General features: G+C 36.7%; 2 protein-coding genes across 3 annotated transcripts; both read right to left on the reverse strand.

Moving 5' to 3' along the window:
- Positions 1-2,922: 2,922 nt before the first annotated feature.
- LOC103949124 (protein ENHANCED DISEASE RESISTANCE 2) lies at positions 2,923-8,998 on the reverse strand. Its single transcript, XM_009360223.3, is given in 25 exon segments — positions 2,923-3,204; positions 3,293-3,367; positions 3,369-3,395; positions 3,590-3,685; positions 3,783-3,926; positions 4,050-4,097; positions 4,194-4,214; positions 4,216-4,296; positions 4,380-4,468; positions 4,471-4,557; positions 4,772-4,802; positions 4,936-5,120; positions 5,308-5,478; positions 5,745-5,816; positions 5,933-5,997; positions 6,186-6,281; positions 6,353-6,453; positions 6,548-6,582; positions 6,751-6,876; positions 7,002-7,078; positions 7,215-7,273; positions 7,502-7,567; positions 7,951-8,004; positions 8,158-8,232; positions 8,358-8,998. Coding segments are annotated over 25 exon segments (2,259 nt in total). The 5' UTR covers positions 8,643-8,998; the 3' UTR covers positions 2,923-3,111.
- A 1,306-nt stretch (positions 8,999-10,304) lies between these two features.
- LOC103949125 lies at positions 10,305-12,851 on the reverse strand. 2 transcript variants are annotated; one of them, XM_009360227.3, is made up of 3 exons: positions 12,607-12,851; positions 12,169-12,381; positions 10,305-10,846 (listed from the first exon to the last, which is right to left on the reverse strand). In XM_009360227.3, exons 2-3 carry the CDS (start codon positions 12,349-12,351, stop codon positions 10,571-10,573), a joined length of 459 nt encoding a protein of 152 aa, XP_009358502.2. In that variant the 5' UTR covers positions 12,352-12,381; positions 12,607-12,851; the 3' UTR covers positions 10,305-10,570. The 2 variants fall into 2 exon arrangements, with proteins under 2 accessions (XP_009358502.2, XP_009358501.2); XM_009360226.3 differs by having other exon boundaries at positions 12,169-12,372; positions 12,607-12,849.
- Positions 12,852-13,107: the final 256 nt, after the last annotated feature.

The following is a 13,107-nucleotide window of genomic DNA, read 5'->3' on the forward strand; positions in this document are numbered from 1 at the left end:
AATTGAAATGAGAATATAATTGGGTTGCTTTTGGGAGTAAGAGGGGACCCTTGAGGCTGAAGGTGTTAAAATGGTGCTGGCCATTTAGGAATAAAGCTTTGATATAAAAAGTTGAGATGGCATCATCTCTTTTTCTGTTGATTAGAAAGAATCCAATAAAAAGATGGAGGAGAGGCAGAGCAAGTAGAAAGCAGGGGACTGAATCAATTTCTGAATTGGAATTTGCGCGCCGTGGGGACATATTATCGAAATCATTCTAAATAGTAAAGGTGCATTTCTACGTAGTCTCTTTCTCTTGGAATTGCTTACTATTTTATTAACTACAATGAATTTAGAAAATGTGAAAACGATATTAGGTTAATTCAGTTAGTCGGAGCAGTTTGATTTATTTAATTTTTTTTAAATTGAAAAATGATAGTGTAAAAGTTATTTTTCTCTCACATAACAATTAAAGTCTACCTTTTAGATTAAATGTAATGGATGGAAAGGAAACAAGGGTTGAATTGTATCTGAAAATTCGAAAGAGTAGAATATTTAATACTGCACAATAGTGTAGCCTTACGCTTAGAGAGCTATAAGAAGAGTCAAGGCATTAACTTTTTAATTATACAAAAAACGAATGCGCACTCTTTAGAAGAGCTTTTCTTTTAATATAAAAAGATTAGAGCGTAAAATTAGATTTTTTAAGTGCAAATAACAATTTTTTTAACTAAAGTCTATTTTATTTCTTAGAACTCTTAGACATAGTTGAACGCCAATTCAATCTAAATACGCTAAATGGCATACCATTCAATACTCTACAATAATGTATAAAGTTATATGAATTCTTCAAGCATTAACTTTTTTAAATATAAAAATTAAGATCTAACGACTAAAATCTCGGCGAGAAGAACAAATCTGAGTGAGTATTCACTTGATGACAGCAGCAGGTGCAGAGTAAAAGACAAGGTTGCTGATAAAAGAAGTTACCTTTTTCTTAATTTATGATGAGCCCCAGCCTTTTCTGTCCCTCAAGTACGGTAAAAAGGTACTACAGTTTACATTCCATTTTTGAACCTTGACCTTAACAGTAACCCAGTGAGTAAATTCTTGAGAATGCAAGCTCCTCAACGTGTGATGCATGATTTTGGAAAGAAACCGGTAAATATTATGTTATTATGACGGTATTTTAAATTAATTTTGTAATAACTTTTTAACTTAACAACGTGATTTTTAGTTTAGAATATCATTAACATACATGAAAATCCTATTAATATAAATTAAATGGAAAAATCTAGACTATACATTTCGAAAGAAGCTTTCATTCCATGCAACAGTGATGCTAAAGTTAGAGTAACATGCTAAACTTATCATGTGACGTTATGTATCTTATCTTACTCATAAAACATCTTGTAATAAATTTAAAATATCGTTAATTGGACGTAAATTCTACTCATACACGTCATGCATGTCTCTTGCTTGATTCAAAGGAAACAGTGTCGAGCTGTTGAAGTTTTGGGTTTGCTATCACCGAGGGATTTGATTTGAATTGGATTTGGCCGTGCGCAGCTAAGAACAACACAACTTTTAAGGAAAAGGAATTTACCTGACTTGGATTCCCATTAGAGTCTCAAAAGAGTAGGAGTTTATGCTTTGATTTGATACCTCTTCATAAGTACAATTAAACATGCATAACTTTAGATTTATCTTGGAAATTCTTTTCACTACATTCTTCCTATGTGGGGCAACTTGTGGATAAGTTAGATCTGATTTAGGACTTTTTTTTATATGGGTACACGATTATTTTGACGTTCTATATCAATGATATAAAGATACGTTGATAGGGTCAACTTGTAGATAATTTAGGTTTGATTTACAACTTTTGTGGTACGTTTACGCTATCACTTTGACGTTCTATTTCAGCGATTCACATATTATTGTATCAATAACATAGGATGATAAAATGACGATGTACTCGTGACATGAAAGTTAATCTTTTGAAATTTAGGGTAATGGAGAGTTAAAAGATACTGCAATTGGGGGAACAATTAGTCAAAAGTGTTAGTGGTGCGGAAACTAATAAATATGAAAGGATTACATTTTGTGAAAAAAAGACGTTAATCATGCATAAAGTACGCATAACACGTCCAAAAAAACAAAAGATAGAGTGGTTGAAGAGTTAATAAAGTGATTGAAGAAAGGGTCCCTCTTTTCACCTTTTGGTTCTTTTAGATCACTGCAATGTGCAATCGCTAATCTTTGACACGAGCATCATAAAATAACAGTATAACAACGTATTTATCGATGATTTAAATAACAGACTTTTCTTAATGACAATACCCTCGTCCTGACCAATGTTTAAAAATATTGATATCGGTAAAAATATTAAAATTAAAATTTACGAAAATATCAATAGATGTATTGATGATATATCAAGATTGGTTATTTTCGATGGAAATAATGAAAATTTGCTAAAAAAGGTGAAAATTTAAAGTGAAACTTTAATGACATTTGGTAGTTTGTCCATATGTAACCGATATGTAAGAAATATTGACGAAATCTGTTAATTTTAAGTCGAAATTTAAGAGTTTCTCTGATATCGGATAATATTTAAACTCCACCCCAACCTTTCCATATCTTTATCTTATTTGTCTGATATTTTACACAAATATAGACACATTGAAGAAATTTAAACGGTTTGGGGTCCTAACTGGTTAGTGCCTAAGTATTGCAACAACGAAAGTTTGCACGCGTCAAGAAAATAAATAAAGAGTCAAGAAAATAAATAAAGAGACAGAAAAACGAAAAAGATGAGGATATCAAAACAAATGGGAAATCCATGTCGAATTTAAACGTTCTAGCATAACAAGCCTGCATACTTGCAACATATCAATTTTGGTACTCGAAACTACATTTGAATATGGATAAAGAAATCAAACGGAAGAAGAAGAAAACGGCCATCCATCTTTGCATTACTTTTATATATAAGCATGTGGAGACAGTCGATGAAATGTTTTTATTTTACATTAGACCGTAACGGAAACAAAACCCCTGGTGAAGCACTTATAAAGAATGGAAAAATAACGACCCCGTCGAAGCAATCGCTTTGACGGATGTCGAAGTACAGCAGCATCAAACCTTCAAATGAACAGCAGAGTCGAGCCTAAGACGATTCAGCCGAACAGTCCCGAGTATGTACTCGGGCAGCTCCGCCTCCTCTTTTCCCTGCAAACAACGTAAGGTGTTGAAAAATATTCCTGAATGCATTGTTAATACTGTGCTAAAGAATACAACAGATCGTAAAGACACGGACCTCTATCAAAATTGCAAGGTCAACCACTATGCTCGTGACATAACCGAGGACAAGTCCGATGACACTCCTCGCTACAGGATGATGATCCAATATCCACATCAATCTGCAAAATACAAGATTATATTTCATTAAAAGATGCCATAAGCAATCAGGAAAGGTTAATAATGATTGGCATAACAGTTTAGTTCTAAACTTTGTGTTTATGGTACACAGTCAAGTCTGTCTCCGCTTGTATCGGAGAAAATTTGCTTTTGGAAATGTCAGATTACACCTAGTTATGAACGCGAAAAGAATTACCTCAAGAAAATTGTCTTGTCTGAAATACTTGCAAGTCACAGCTTTCCCCAATAGGCACGCTTTTGTTCCAACAGCACGCTTGACCATCCAATATCCCTGTAGCAGCAGATAACCATTAGGTAATTTTCCCATCAATGCAGAACACATACATGCCTTTGGGTAATGCATACTTTAGACATAAAGCACAACATACCTCAACGATACTAGGAATTAATTTAAATCTTGCATCACGAAACATGTCAGTCCCATCCACAAATTGAGCAAACAAAGAATTTGGCTTCGCAGGTCTGTCAGCTGCATAGTAAAGTGCCAAACTATAGTTTGGTTTTGCGGGAACCTGTAACAAAAACACAACATATCATAAAGCCACTCATTAGACCGAAATGGTAAGAGTAGCTAAACAGAACAACGATATTTCATTTCCTATTCTGCTGTTGTAGGGAGGCCCTAGTGCACGTACCTGAAGATTAATGACTAGTACAAATGGAAGCTTCTTCCCAGCCTCTGACTGTAATAAAGAAGGGTATGCTTAGACACAGAAATCATAAGTAACCAATTGACGTTATCAATATATAAGCAATTCAAACATCAAAACCAACTCTACCTGAAGAAGACTCCGTGGATGGCAGTGCAATCCTATCTATAGTTTTATCAACTTTGAACCAATCTACTCCTATGAGCTTGAGAAGGGGATCTCCTCCCATTACCTGGAAAGAGCAAGCCAGAAATAATCATGAGAAGATGACCGGAAGTTTTCAGTCAAATTAATTCAAAGCGTAGTCAAACCCACCTTAGAATTGTCCTTTAGGTAGTTCTTTCCCCTGATCATAAATCCCGTACCGCTTGGAGATGTCCAACAGTTTGTGTCAGTGTCATCCTTCCGGTGCGCAAGGTACCATGTAACTGGCTTGTATCAATCATGACAGGAGCCACTTCGGAATCCAGTTCCTTATTAGTAGCATCTGCAGCTGTACCCAGAATGAGTTATGCTTTAAGCACTGATAACTTTTTGAAAGGGTGAAACAATAGTTACAGACCAGTCTTTGAATATGTATTTATGTCATTTTTGTTCTTGGATAAGTAAAACGCTTTATAGATTCACTCTTAAAACTTAAGATGTTGGTAATTTATGGTAACATAAGAGGCCAATGCCTAATTTAAAGTACTAAGAAGTAAGGATACCTGAGGTTCGCTTCAAGCTCAATTTTGCATCCTGCAAATTGTAGAGGGAGAATATTAATAATTGGAATTCAAAATCGTACATCTATAAAAAAATTGAGCCGCATTCATTTGGACCACCAGCAGTACTCCATTCCAAGATAAAGAAAACTGAAAAAAAGGAAAACCTTCTGGTCAAGTTCTTCGTCAGAAGATGAAGAGTCTGCAGACATTGCATCATAAAACTCATCCTTGACTTCTGACTCCTCAAATTCAGCAGTGGAAACGGAAACTTCAGATACTTTCGATTGAATAACCGTAGTGGAAGTTTCAAATTTGAGTGCAGGATTTGCTCCAATATATTCCTTCAAACCTAAATAATTACAAAAACAACGGAAATATAACTGCCTCAATAAACCATTTACGACATACTTGAAATATCTCGTGTTTGGAAGCCAGTTTAATTGACACTTCTCAATTCTCAGAAAAAGGTTCTTTGAGCATAAAACACTCGGATTATAAATTTAAAACAAATTTAAAATGTAAAATAATTTCCCAACCTCCTACTTGGCACAACAATGCATAGGGTACACTCTTTTCAAACTTCGAGCAGTGATTTTTCTTCCATCTGCACCAGCCCGCGGAATTTATCTCCAACATTTGAGTGACAAGACATCTTGGAGTATTTGAACCCATGGATGTGTTCAAATTTCTAATCTCCCAAGTCGATGCTGCAATACAAATTAAAAACATAAAAAAAGAACAACTAAATGAAGAAACAGACTTTCAAATACCAGAAATTGAACTTCATTAATGAGAATATATGAAACCAAGTATCATCAGATTGAAATAAAATACAATTCAGGGGTACAAATCTGTGCTTGGAAGACAGGGAATTCATCCAAAAATTTGTAGGGTTTAATAAAACCTCAGAAAGTGATCCATATCTGTGTTAGCAAGCTTATCAGTTTCTTATAAAGCAGATGAAATCTCTTACGATTTATTTTTGTACGTCGATATCCCGATCTTGGAGGCTTCTTCTTATGAACAGCAGGGAAATGCAAAATTGCTGCATTAACAGCACCAAATGATATCAGCCAAATACCAAGGCAAAATAGTTAAGCTCTACTCCCTACACCACAAACTGAAGCTATATTGATACTGCTGAAAGTTATATCGTCTTACTATATGTTCCGTCTTGTCCGCGAAACCATTGCCTAGAAAAGATAAAATCTCTCTTGGAATGCCACCTGTACATTTAAGTTACAAATTACTATCTCACGATGATGAACAACAAACAGAATGCAGATTGACTTTATTATGTAAAGAAGCTATTTCTATTAACAAATGCACTGCAAGGTGAAGTTAATCAAAGCACAGATTAAGGATAAGATATTGGTTGAAGAGTGGCAGAACTAGTCACGTCTAACATCATTACCGAGTAAGATACCTAGGATCAAATGTCCCATATACAACGTCAAGGTGCCCATCATAAGAATCTAACAGCTCCAAGTCACCTGTCAGCATATCCCACCTGAAAAGAGAACTATTAGAGAGAGGAGTTCTGTAATGATAATCCTACCATGTAAGAGTAAGACAATTTACTCATATCTCTGATGTCGTTCAAGGTTTAAAAGCACTTCGAAAGCAGTATCTGCACTTGCATCGATAACAGCAACAGCCTTGACAATAACACCTTTACCACTCTGCCAAAAGTGGAAATAAAGATACATTATCTTACATGCAGACACAGACACAGACACACAAATGCATGTATTAATCTACAATTAGATAGCATACCTCAGAGTTAGCAACGTCTTCAAATATTCTAACACCTGAAACCAAAAGAGAGAATGTATGAAGAAAATAAAGTTAAAGATTGCATAGCTGATTGAAAATGACCAAAGTGTGGTCTTAAGGATTTAGTAAGAGAGGTAAAAATTCTTTGTCCGCTGACGTCTATGAACTATCAAGTAGGTAATAAAAGGCTATGAGAAGAATACCATTAATTGTTCGCACACATTTCCACTTATATGCCTCAATTGCATCACCAATATCCCTCTCAAAGTATCCATCCGTGCTACCATTTGCACCCAAGCTTGAGGATTGGCACAAAAGCGTCTCTGGTCCTGTAATGGGAAGATAGATTTCGATAATTGTCAACTGAAAATGTGACCAATGACTCATGTTTGGGACACTGAACCAAGTAGTCCCATTGTAAACATTTAAAAGAAGCATTCACATTCCGCCTTACCTTGCCCAATCCTTATAAGCTTTTTCAATCCACTTGCATAGCGCCTTACTCTAGGTCGATGGACATCGAGATTGAGCCTTCCACATTATAAAAGTTTTGAGTCAACATTAACATAAAAATAATATCATTTATAGAAAATATGATATGCACAGTGAACAGAATCAAACTTATATCAAGTACTTATGCAAGTGTATCTAGGAAATATAAGCGTACTCAGTCTCCATATTCAGCTTGTTTCTGGCACTACCTCCTCTTGACAGCTCAAACTCAGCCTGTGAGAAGCGGAGTTCCAGGGTTAAAAACAACAATGGACTGGATGAAATATGCAATTCTGAATCTCTCCAATTTACAGTTTCAAAAGTTTGGACAAAAAAGTATTGGCTCTATGTCACAAGGACTACCAAAATATTCAATTTGCAAGGTAAGAACACTCTCTACAAGGAAAAGTTCTGCCCTTTAACTGTTTTCTATGGACATTTTTGGTGAGAAAATTCATGTACCTGTTGCTTGGCTTGATCAAAGGCCTCCAGCCATTTTTGGGCTTCTCCAGCGGTAGCACAAGCAATCTACAAAAGACCAGTTAACCGTCAGTCATCTGATTAAAATAAGAGAAAGGAAACCCAAATGTGATATATAAGGAGACTTGATTCAAAATTGACTGTACAGATACCACACGGTATGAGAAACGGTTTCTAAACTACCAAAAACTTGCCAAGATCATCAATTCAATATATGAAAATTCATGAAAGTAAGAAGGAAGAACAGAGAAATATCAAAACTTGAAAATACAGAGATTGCGGATGAGGCAAAATCAGATGAATTCGGGATCCAATGGTAGGAGAATACACACACATAAAAGCAGGGATATGTGAAAATTTAAAACAAGCACATTCACATGTTCTAGCATTTAGCTGCAGAATCGAATAATGAATACGGCACCAAAACTTACTTCCCCCTTTTTCGATTCCTCCAAACGATTGAAAAAACGAAGAACATAAACGTCCTGGAAAAAAGAGAAATATCAGATACATGACAACAACAGCAACGATTCAGCATCCACAGCAACAATCACCTGAAACTTGAAATGCTATAAGATAATTATCAAACAATGACATTGCATCCAATCACTTAAAACATTATACAGAGGAGGACTTACGCCATAGTAGACCTTCCGACGCCCGACCTCCTCCAGCATGAGTGTGGGGCCCACAACGCCTCTCCGAATCGGTTTCTGCTCCAAAACAGATAGAAATTGAACGTAAAATTAATAAATTGAAGAAAAAAACATTTGTAATTTGCAATTTAGTAGAATAATTAGGAATTGAATAGGGAGGAGGGAGGAGGAGAGGCGCTCACAATGCCGGGGTTCTCGTGGGGGTCTCGCTTGTACATCTCGACGTACTTGCCGCGGATGAAGAGAAACCGGAGGTGGCAGTACTCGTGGCCGATAGAGTTCACGCCCAAATGATACACCCATCCGAAATACTCAAACATCGACGACGACGCCGACGATGACGGCGACGGCAACGAGCTTCTCTGATCTTCTCCGCCTCCGAGTCCGAGCAATCCGCTCACCGTGCTGACCTCGGACCGTCCGCTCCCCACCTTCTTCAACGACAGCGGAGACGGCCTTGCATCCATCGTCAAAAGCCAGGTAGGAGGGAAGGGTGGGGGAATTATAGCTCAGCTAGCTTCTCTGATTGGGAGCTAGCTGCGTGGGATCGTTCTCTCTCGGAAACGACCGGGAGAGGAGGCAGAGGAGGGAGAGAGATATCATGGAGGAGAGAGAGAGGGAGGGGAGGTGATGAACCGATGATCAATTCGATCACGCACTCCCGCTGATTTCTGCAATTCTGTATTTGCTATCTTTAAATTTCTATTTTTTTTTTTTGTGCTTAATTTTTGCTTACAAATTAGCCACTGGCCCGCGGGAGATTCGGTGTGACATTTTCTTTCCATCGTCCTCCTTGTTCTAAAATTAAATATTACCGTTGGCGTTGTTGGTTCTGTGGGTCCCGCTCTGGTTCAGGTTGCATCAGCATGAGAATTTGCAGCACGCGGACTTGCTACCTCCACGAAATCTAATTCCATTTTTATGAGGTACCATTATTTTATTTGTTTTTAATTTTAAAATACTTTATTTGTAATCCGCATTTGGAGCAGTTTGTCAGTTTCATCCACCTCATTTCTTTCAATAATTTTTTTCGATATAATTTATTTTATTTCTTCTTATCTTTTAATATAAAATACAAGGCAAGGTTTGGGAGTCAAAATTTAAAATAAATTTGTATACAAAATCATGAAGCGGTTTGCCTAAATTTTGAACCACAATCGAACTAAACTGAATTTAAAAAAAAAAAAAAAAAAAAAAACACTAACACAAACGATTTGGTTTGGTTGGTTTTTCGGTTTGTTTGCCCACCCCTACGGGATTACTGCAAGCTTTGATTTTGACGTTCTCTAGTCCGTCTGTCGCCGTCAATTTCCGAGAGTTATGTTGCTAAACTAAGGCCTTTGCAAAGGACGATTGATAAGTGACTTTCAACCATCACATAAAGGTTCCTTTTATTTTGTAGCTAATTTCTTGTTTTAAATGGTTGTGTCATGTGCCAAAATTCCCTGATGGAATCGAGTGCATGTGACATGCATAAACCCTTTTTTGTTAAATATACTTACTAATGAAAAATTAGAATCAAATAAATTTTGATCCTATAAACAAACCAGATATATTATTACAATATAAATTGAACTTTTAAAGTTTCGATTAGTCGTAAGATTCCTTAAATTCAGAATGCAATAAGTTACAAAGGAAGATCCTAACAGCAGGACAATCTAACGCTTGCTGATCAAAATTTGATAACTTAAAATCTAAACTTTAATCAATCCTAAAGCCTAATTTCTAAGCTGTAAGTGACGATGGTACAACTTACAACCATCAACCATGTCCACAAATAAGATCACAACTAAAACAAAAAAGGAATAGAAATAAGATTTTCTCAATGCGCCGTGCCCTTTTTAAATTCAAAAAGACATTCCCCGTGTAAAATGTAAACGATACCGTTTTGAATGTTTTTCAATGCATGGCATGTTTCCTTCCTCGTTTGGCTAATGCAAGGCACGTTAGTTTAATATTGAGAACAAGCCATACCCCTTTTTGCCTAGCAGTTTTATAGTCATTAGGCAGCTCTCTCCACCCGACGACAGGGTTGGAATCGAAGAAGGAAGTTCCGAGCGCGGTTCCTTCTAGTTCAAGAAAACCAACTATTCCTCCTACAACAACTCTACATAAACCAAACACATATGTAATCGAAAGAAACAACGAAAATTATACTACTACATTGTTCCTTCTACCTCTCAGAAGATCTTCAAGATGTTTTCAATTGAGAGAATATAAAAAAAATTAGGTGCAGCAAGCACCCCGATCAAAACTAAAAGCTCGCTACATCTAGTACATTGACAAGCTAAGTTAACCAGATAGGGCTTACTGCTAACATACCTTATGGCAATCGTAAATCAAGGAACTCCAACAAAATACTAACAGACCTATGCCTGACATATTCCACTGCCCTTCAGGTACGTTTTCCTTCTTGTTCCGCATCGTATTCCTCGTCATCGTCATCATCATCCTCGTCCTCGTCCTCATCTTCATCCATACCATATATGCTGCTCCGCTGAAGCTTATTAAATTCAGTTTTCGAATCCTCTTCACTAAGAAATTCCTGTCCATACTTTGTTTCTCGGTGTTTAACCAACAGCCAGCGCAGCAACCGATCTTCCTTGTTCAAGTAGTGCAGCTCCTTGTTGATGTTGGGTGTAGACATCATCGTCATTTGCATTAGTTGACCCTATACCATATGGAAACTTTGAGTTATAATTAAAATCATAACCGGTCAACATCAGAAGATAATGTATTTGAATTCAGTCAGAAAAACCAACGAAGAAGACGGTCAAAAACTCTCAAAGTTTTAGAATATTCCAAGAATAAATCAGGTGGAATCTCCAATTTCGCCCAAGAAGAAAAAGTTCCTGGAAACCCAATAACCAACCACAGGAGATCACCCTCATCCTTAAAGATAAAAGGCAACTCTTCGTTGAAATTCTAATAAACTGTACAATAATTTGAATCTCAGATCCATACGATGATCCACAAGCCAACAATAGGTATAAAAAAAAAAAAAAATCCTTTCCTTTGTGTTTGTGACTGGATTCTTTAAATTCTTATCCCAATCTTTATTCTGGAAAGTAAGACAAATGAAAATTAGGGATATCTCTGACAAGGCATGAGCATCTCCGACAGATGCTCCAAAACCTTCAAGGATGACATATAGGAGGAAGGCATTTTAAAAATCAATTTAGGGATATCACTCTCTTATGGAGATGTTAAAGAGTGCTAAGACAGTGAGAATTGTCGCTATTTGGATGATAAAACGTCTAAAGAACTATCAAATAGTAAAGATACCGTTGCACTCTAACACTGTGTTAGTATGACAATCTTTTTTCTGTTGTTGTCATTTTTTCCAAGTTCAGGGCTTGGACAGAAAATCATCCGTTTTGCTAAAGATAGGAAAGAAATCCAAATTCAGATATCATTACCCATATTCAGATATCGTTACAATCTTACTAGCATAGTCCACATCGTCCCTTACTGAGGGTGTAACGTAATCTACAACCTATGATAGTTCAAAGTAAGCATCCTGAGAATTCTGAGGCAAGCTACTGCCATCCCCAAGAAGTTCCAACCTTAAATTCCAAATCCACTAACTCAAGTTCTTAAGATAAACAGATAGAGCTGCATTTTCTTTAACCGAATTCAAAATCCTAGTTCGAGCCTATTAAAATCTCCCTGCTTTGGCCACTAATTGTCATTTCTTGAACCTCCATAATAATATTAAGAAAAAAAAAAAAAAAAAAAGCTTAAGGAAATTTCACACACTTTTTCATTACGTATCAACAAAGAAAATGGGAAACTGCAGCATCACGTTGGCCCTAAACTTATCGAAAATGTGGCATTAACAAGTTCAACTAGGAAACATCCGCAAACGCAACAAGTTACCAAACAACACGCTCTCATTGCAGAAATAAAACAATTCAAAGGCAACGACGACGAATACTACAACCTGTAATAACTCAAATGCACTGTAAGGTTGCAGAAACACCAAAAACCCACCTGATAATACCTTCCATCAAGCTTTTTAATACCATAACCCAGCTGAACAGTGCCGAATGATTTCATGTCAGTAATAACTCCATTTCTTCTGTAAACGTGTTTGCTCACTCGAGCGACCAAGTCCATCAGAGACTCCTTCCTCACATGTGGTTTCAGCAGCAGCATACAATCGTACAGCGGCATTTCTTCGGGATTTTCTTTCTCCTGTAAACACTAAAAACAATGAAATTTCAAATTTGTTCATCAATCTGGACCGACCCAGATGCAGCGAGATAACAAGAAGTAGATTATCACGAATTTACACGAAGAAAACCATGAAATTAGTAAAAAAAATTAAAAAAATAGAACCCATCAATCGAAATCTAACAACTCCAACGACTGCAATCAAGATTGAAATCGAAGGAGAAATTAGAAAGATTTGAGGGAGCTGCGCAGTACCTTCGACTTTATTTTAGGGGAGTGCGAAGATTAGAGAGAAACCAGACGGAGGAGACACGGCGATGGAGGCTGAAGAAAAGGGGACAAGATCATTGTTTTTTAGCACTAAATCTGGGCCGTCAATCAATAGGAACTTGAGGAATGGAAGTATGCCACGTAACCCACAACTTAAAAGGGTTCTCTGAAACGCTGCGTTTAGAAGCGGCCACTTGCAGATCCAGTCCAATTTATTGATGGGTCAATAATCTGGCTAGCTCATACAGACCCAAAACCCACTCACCGGAGTCCGGATCCACTGTCCCCTGTGTTCCGTAGGCCGTGGAAAGAGATTATCTTCAAATCTCTTCATCTAATCATCCTTATCAAACAATTCAGATCCTTAAAATTTGATCCAAGAAATAAAAATATGGGCTCATTTTAAAATTTGTAATAACTTTAACTGTTGAATTAGATTTCAATGATTTAAATTGTTTGATAAGAATAATTAGGGGGAAAAGATAG

This window comes from the organism of the source record quoted next, unplaced genomic scaffold (genome assembly GCF_019419815.1).
Source record: "Pyrus x bretschneideri cultivar Hongxiangsu unplaced genomic scaffold, Pyrus_bretschneideri_v1 Contig1, whole genome shotgun sequence".
NCBI lineage: Eukaryota > Viridiplantae > Streptophyta > Magnoliopsida > Rosales > Rosaceae > Pyrus > Pyrus x bretschneideri.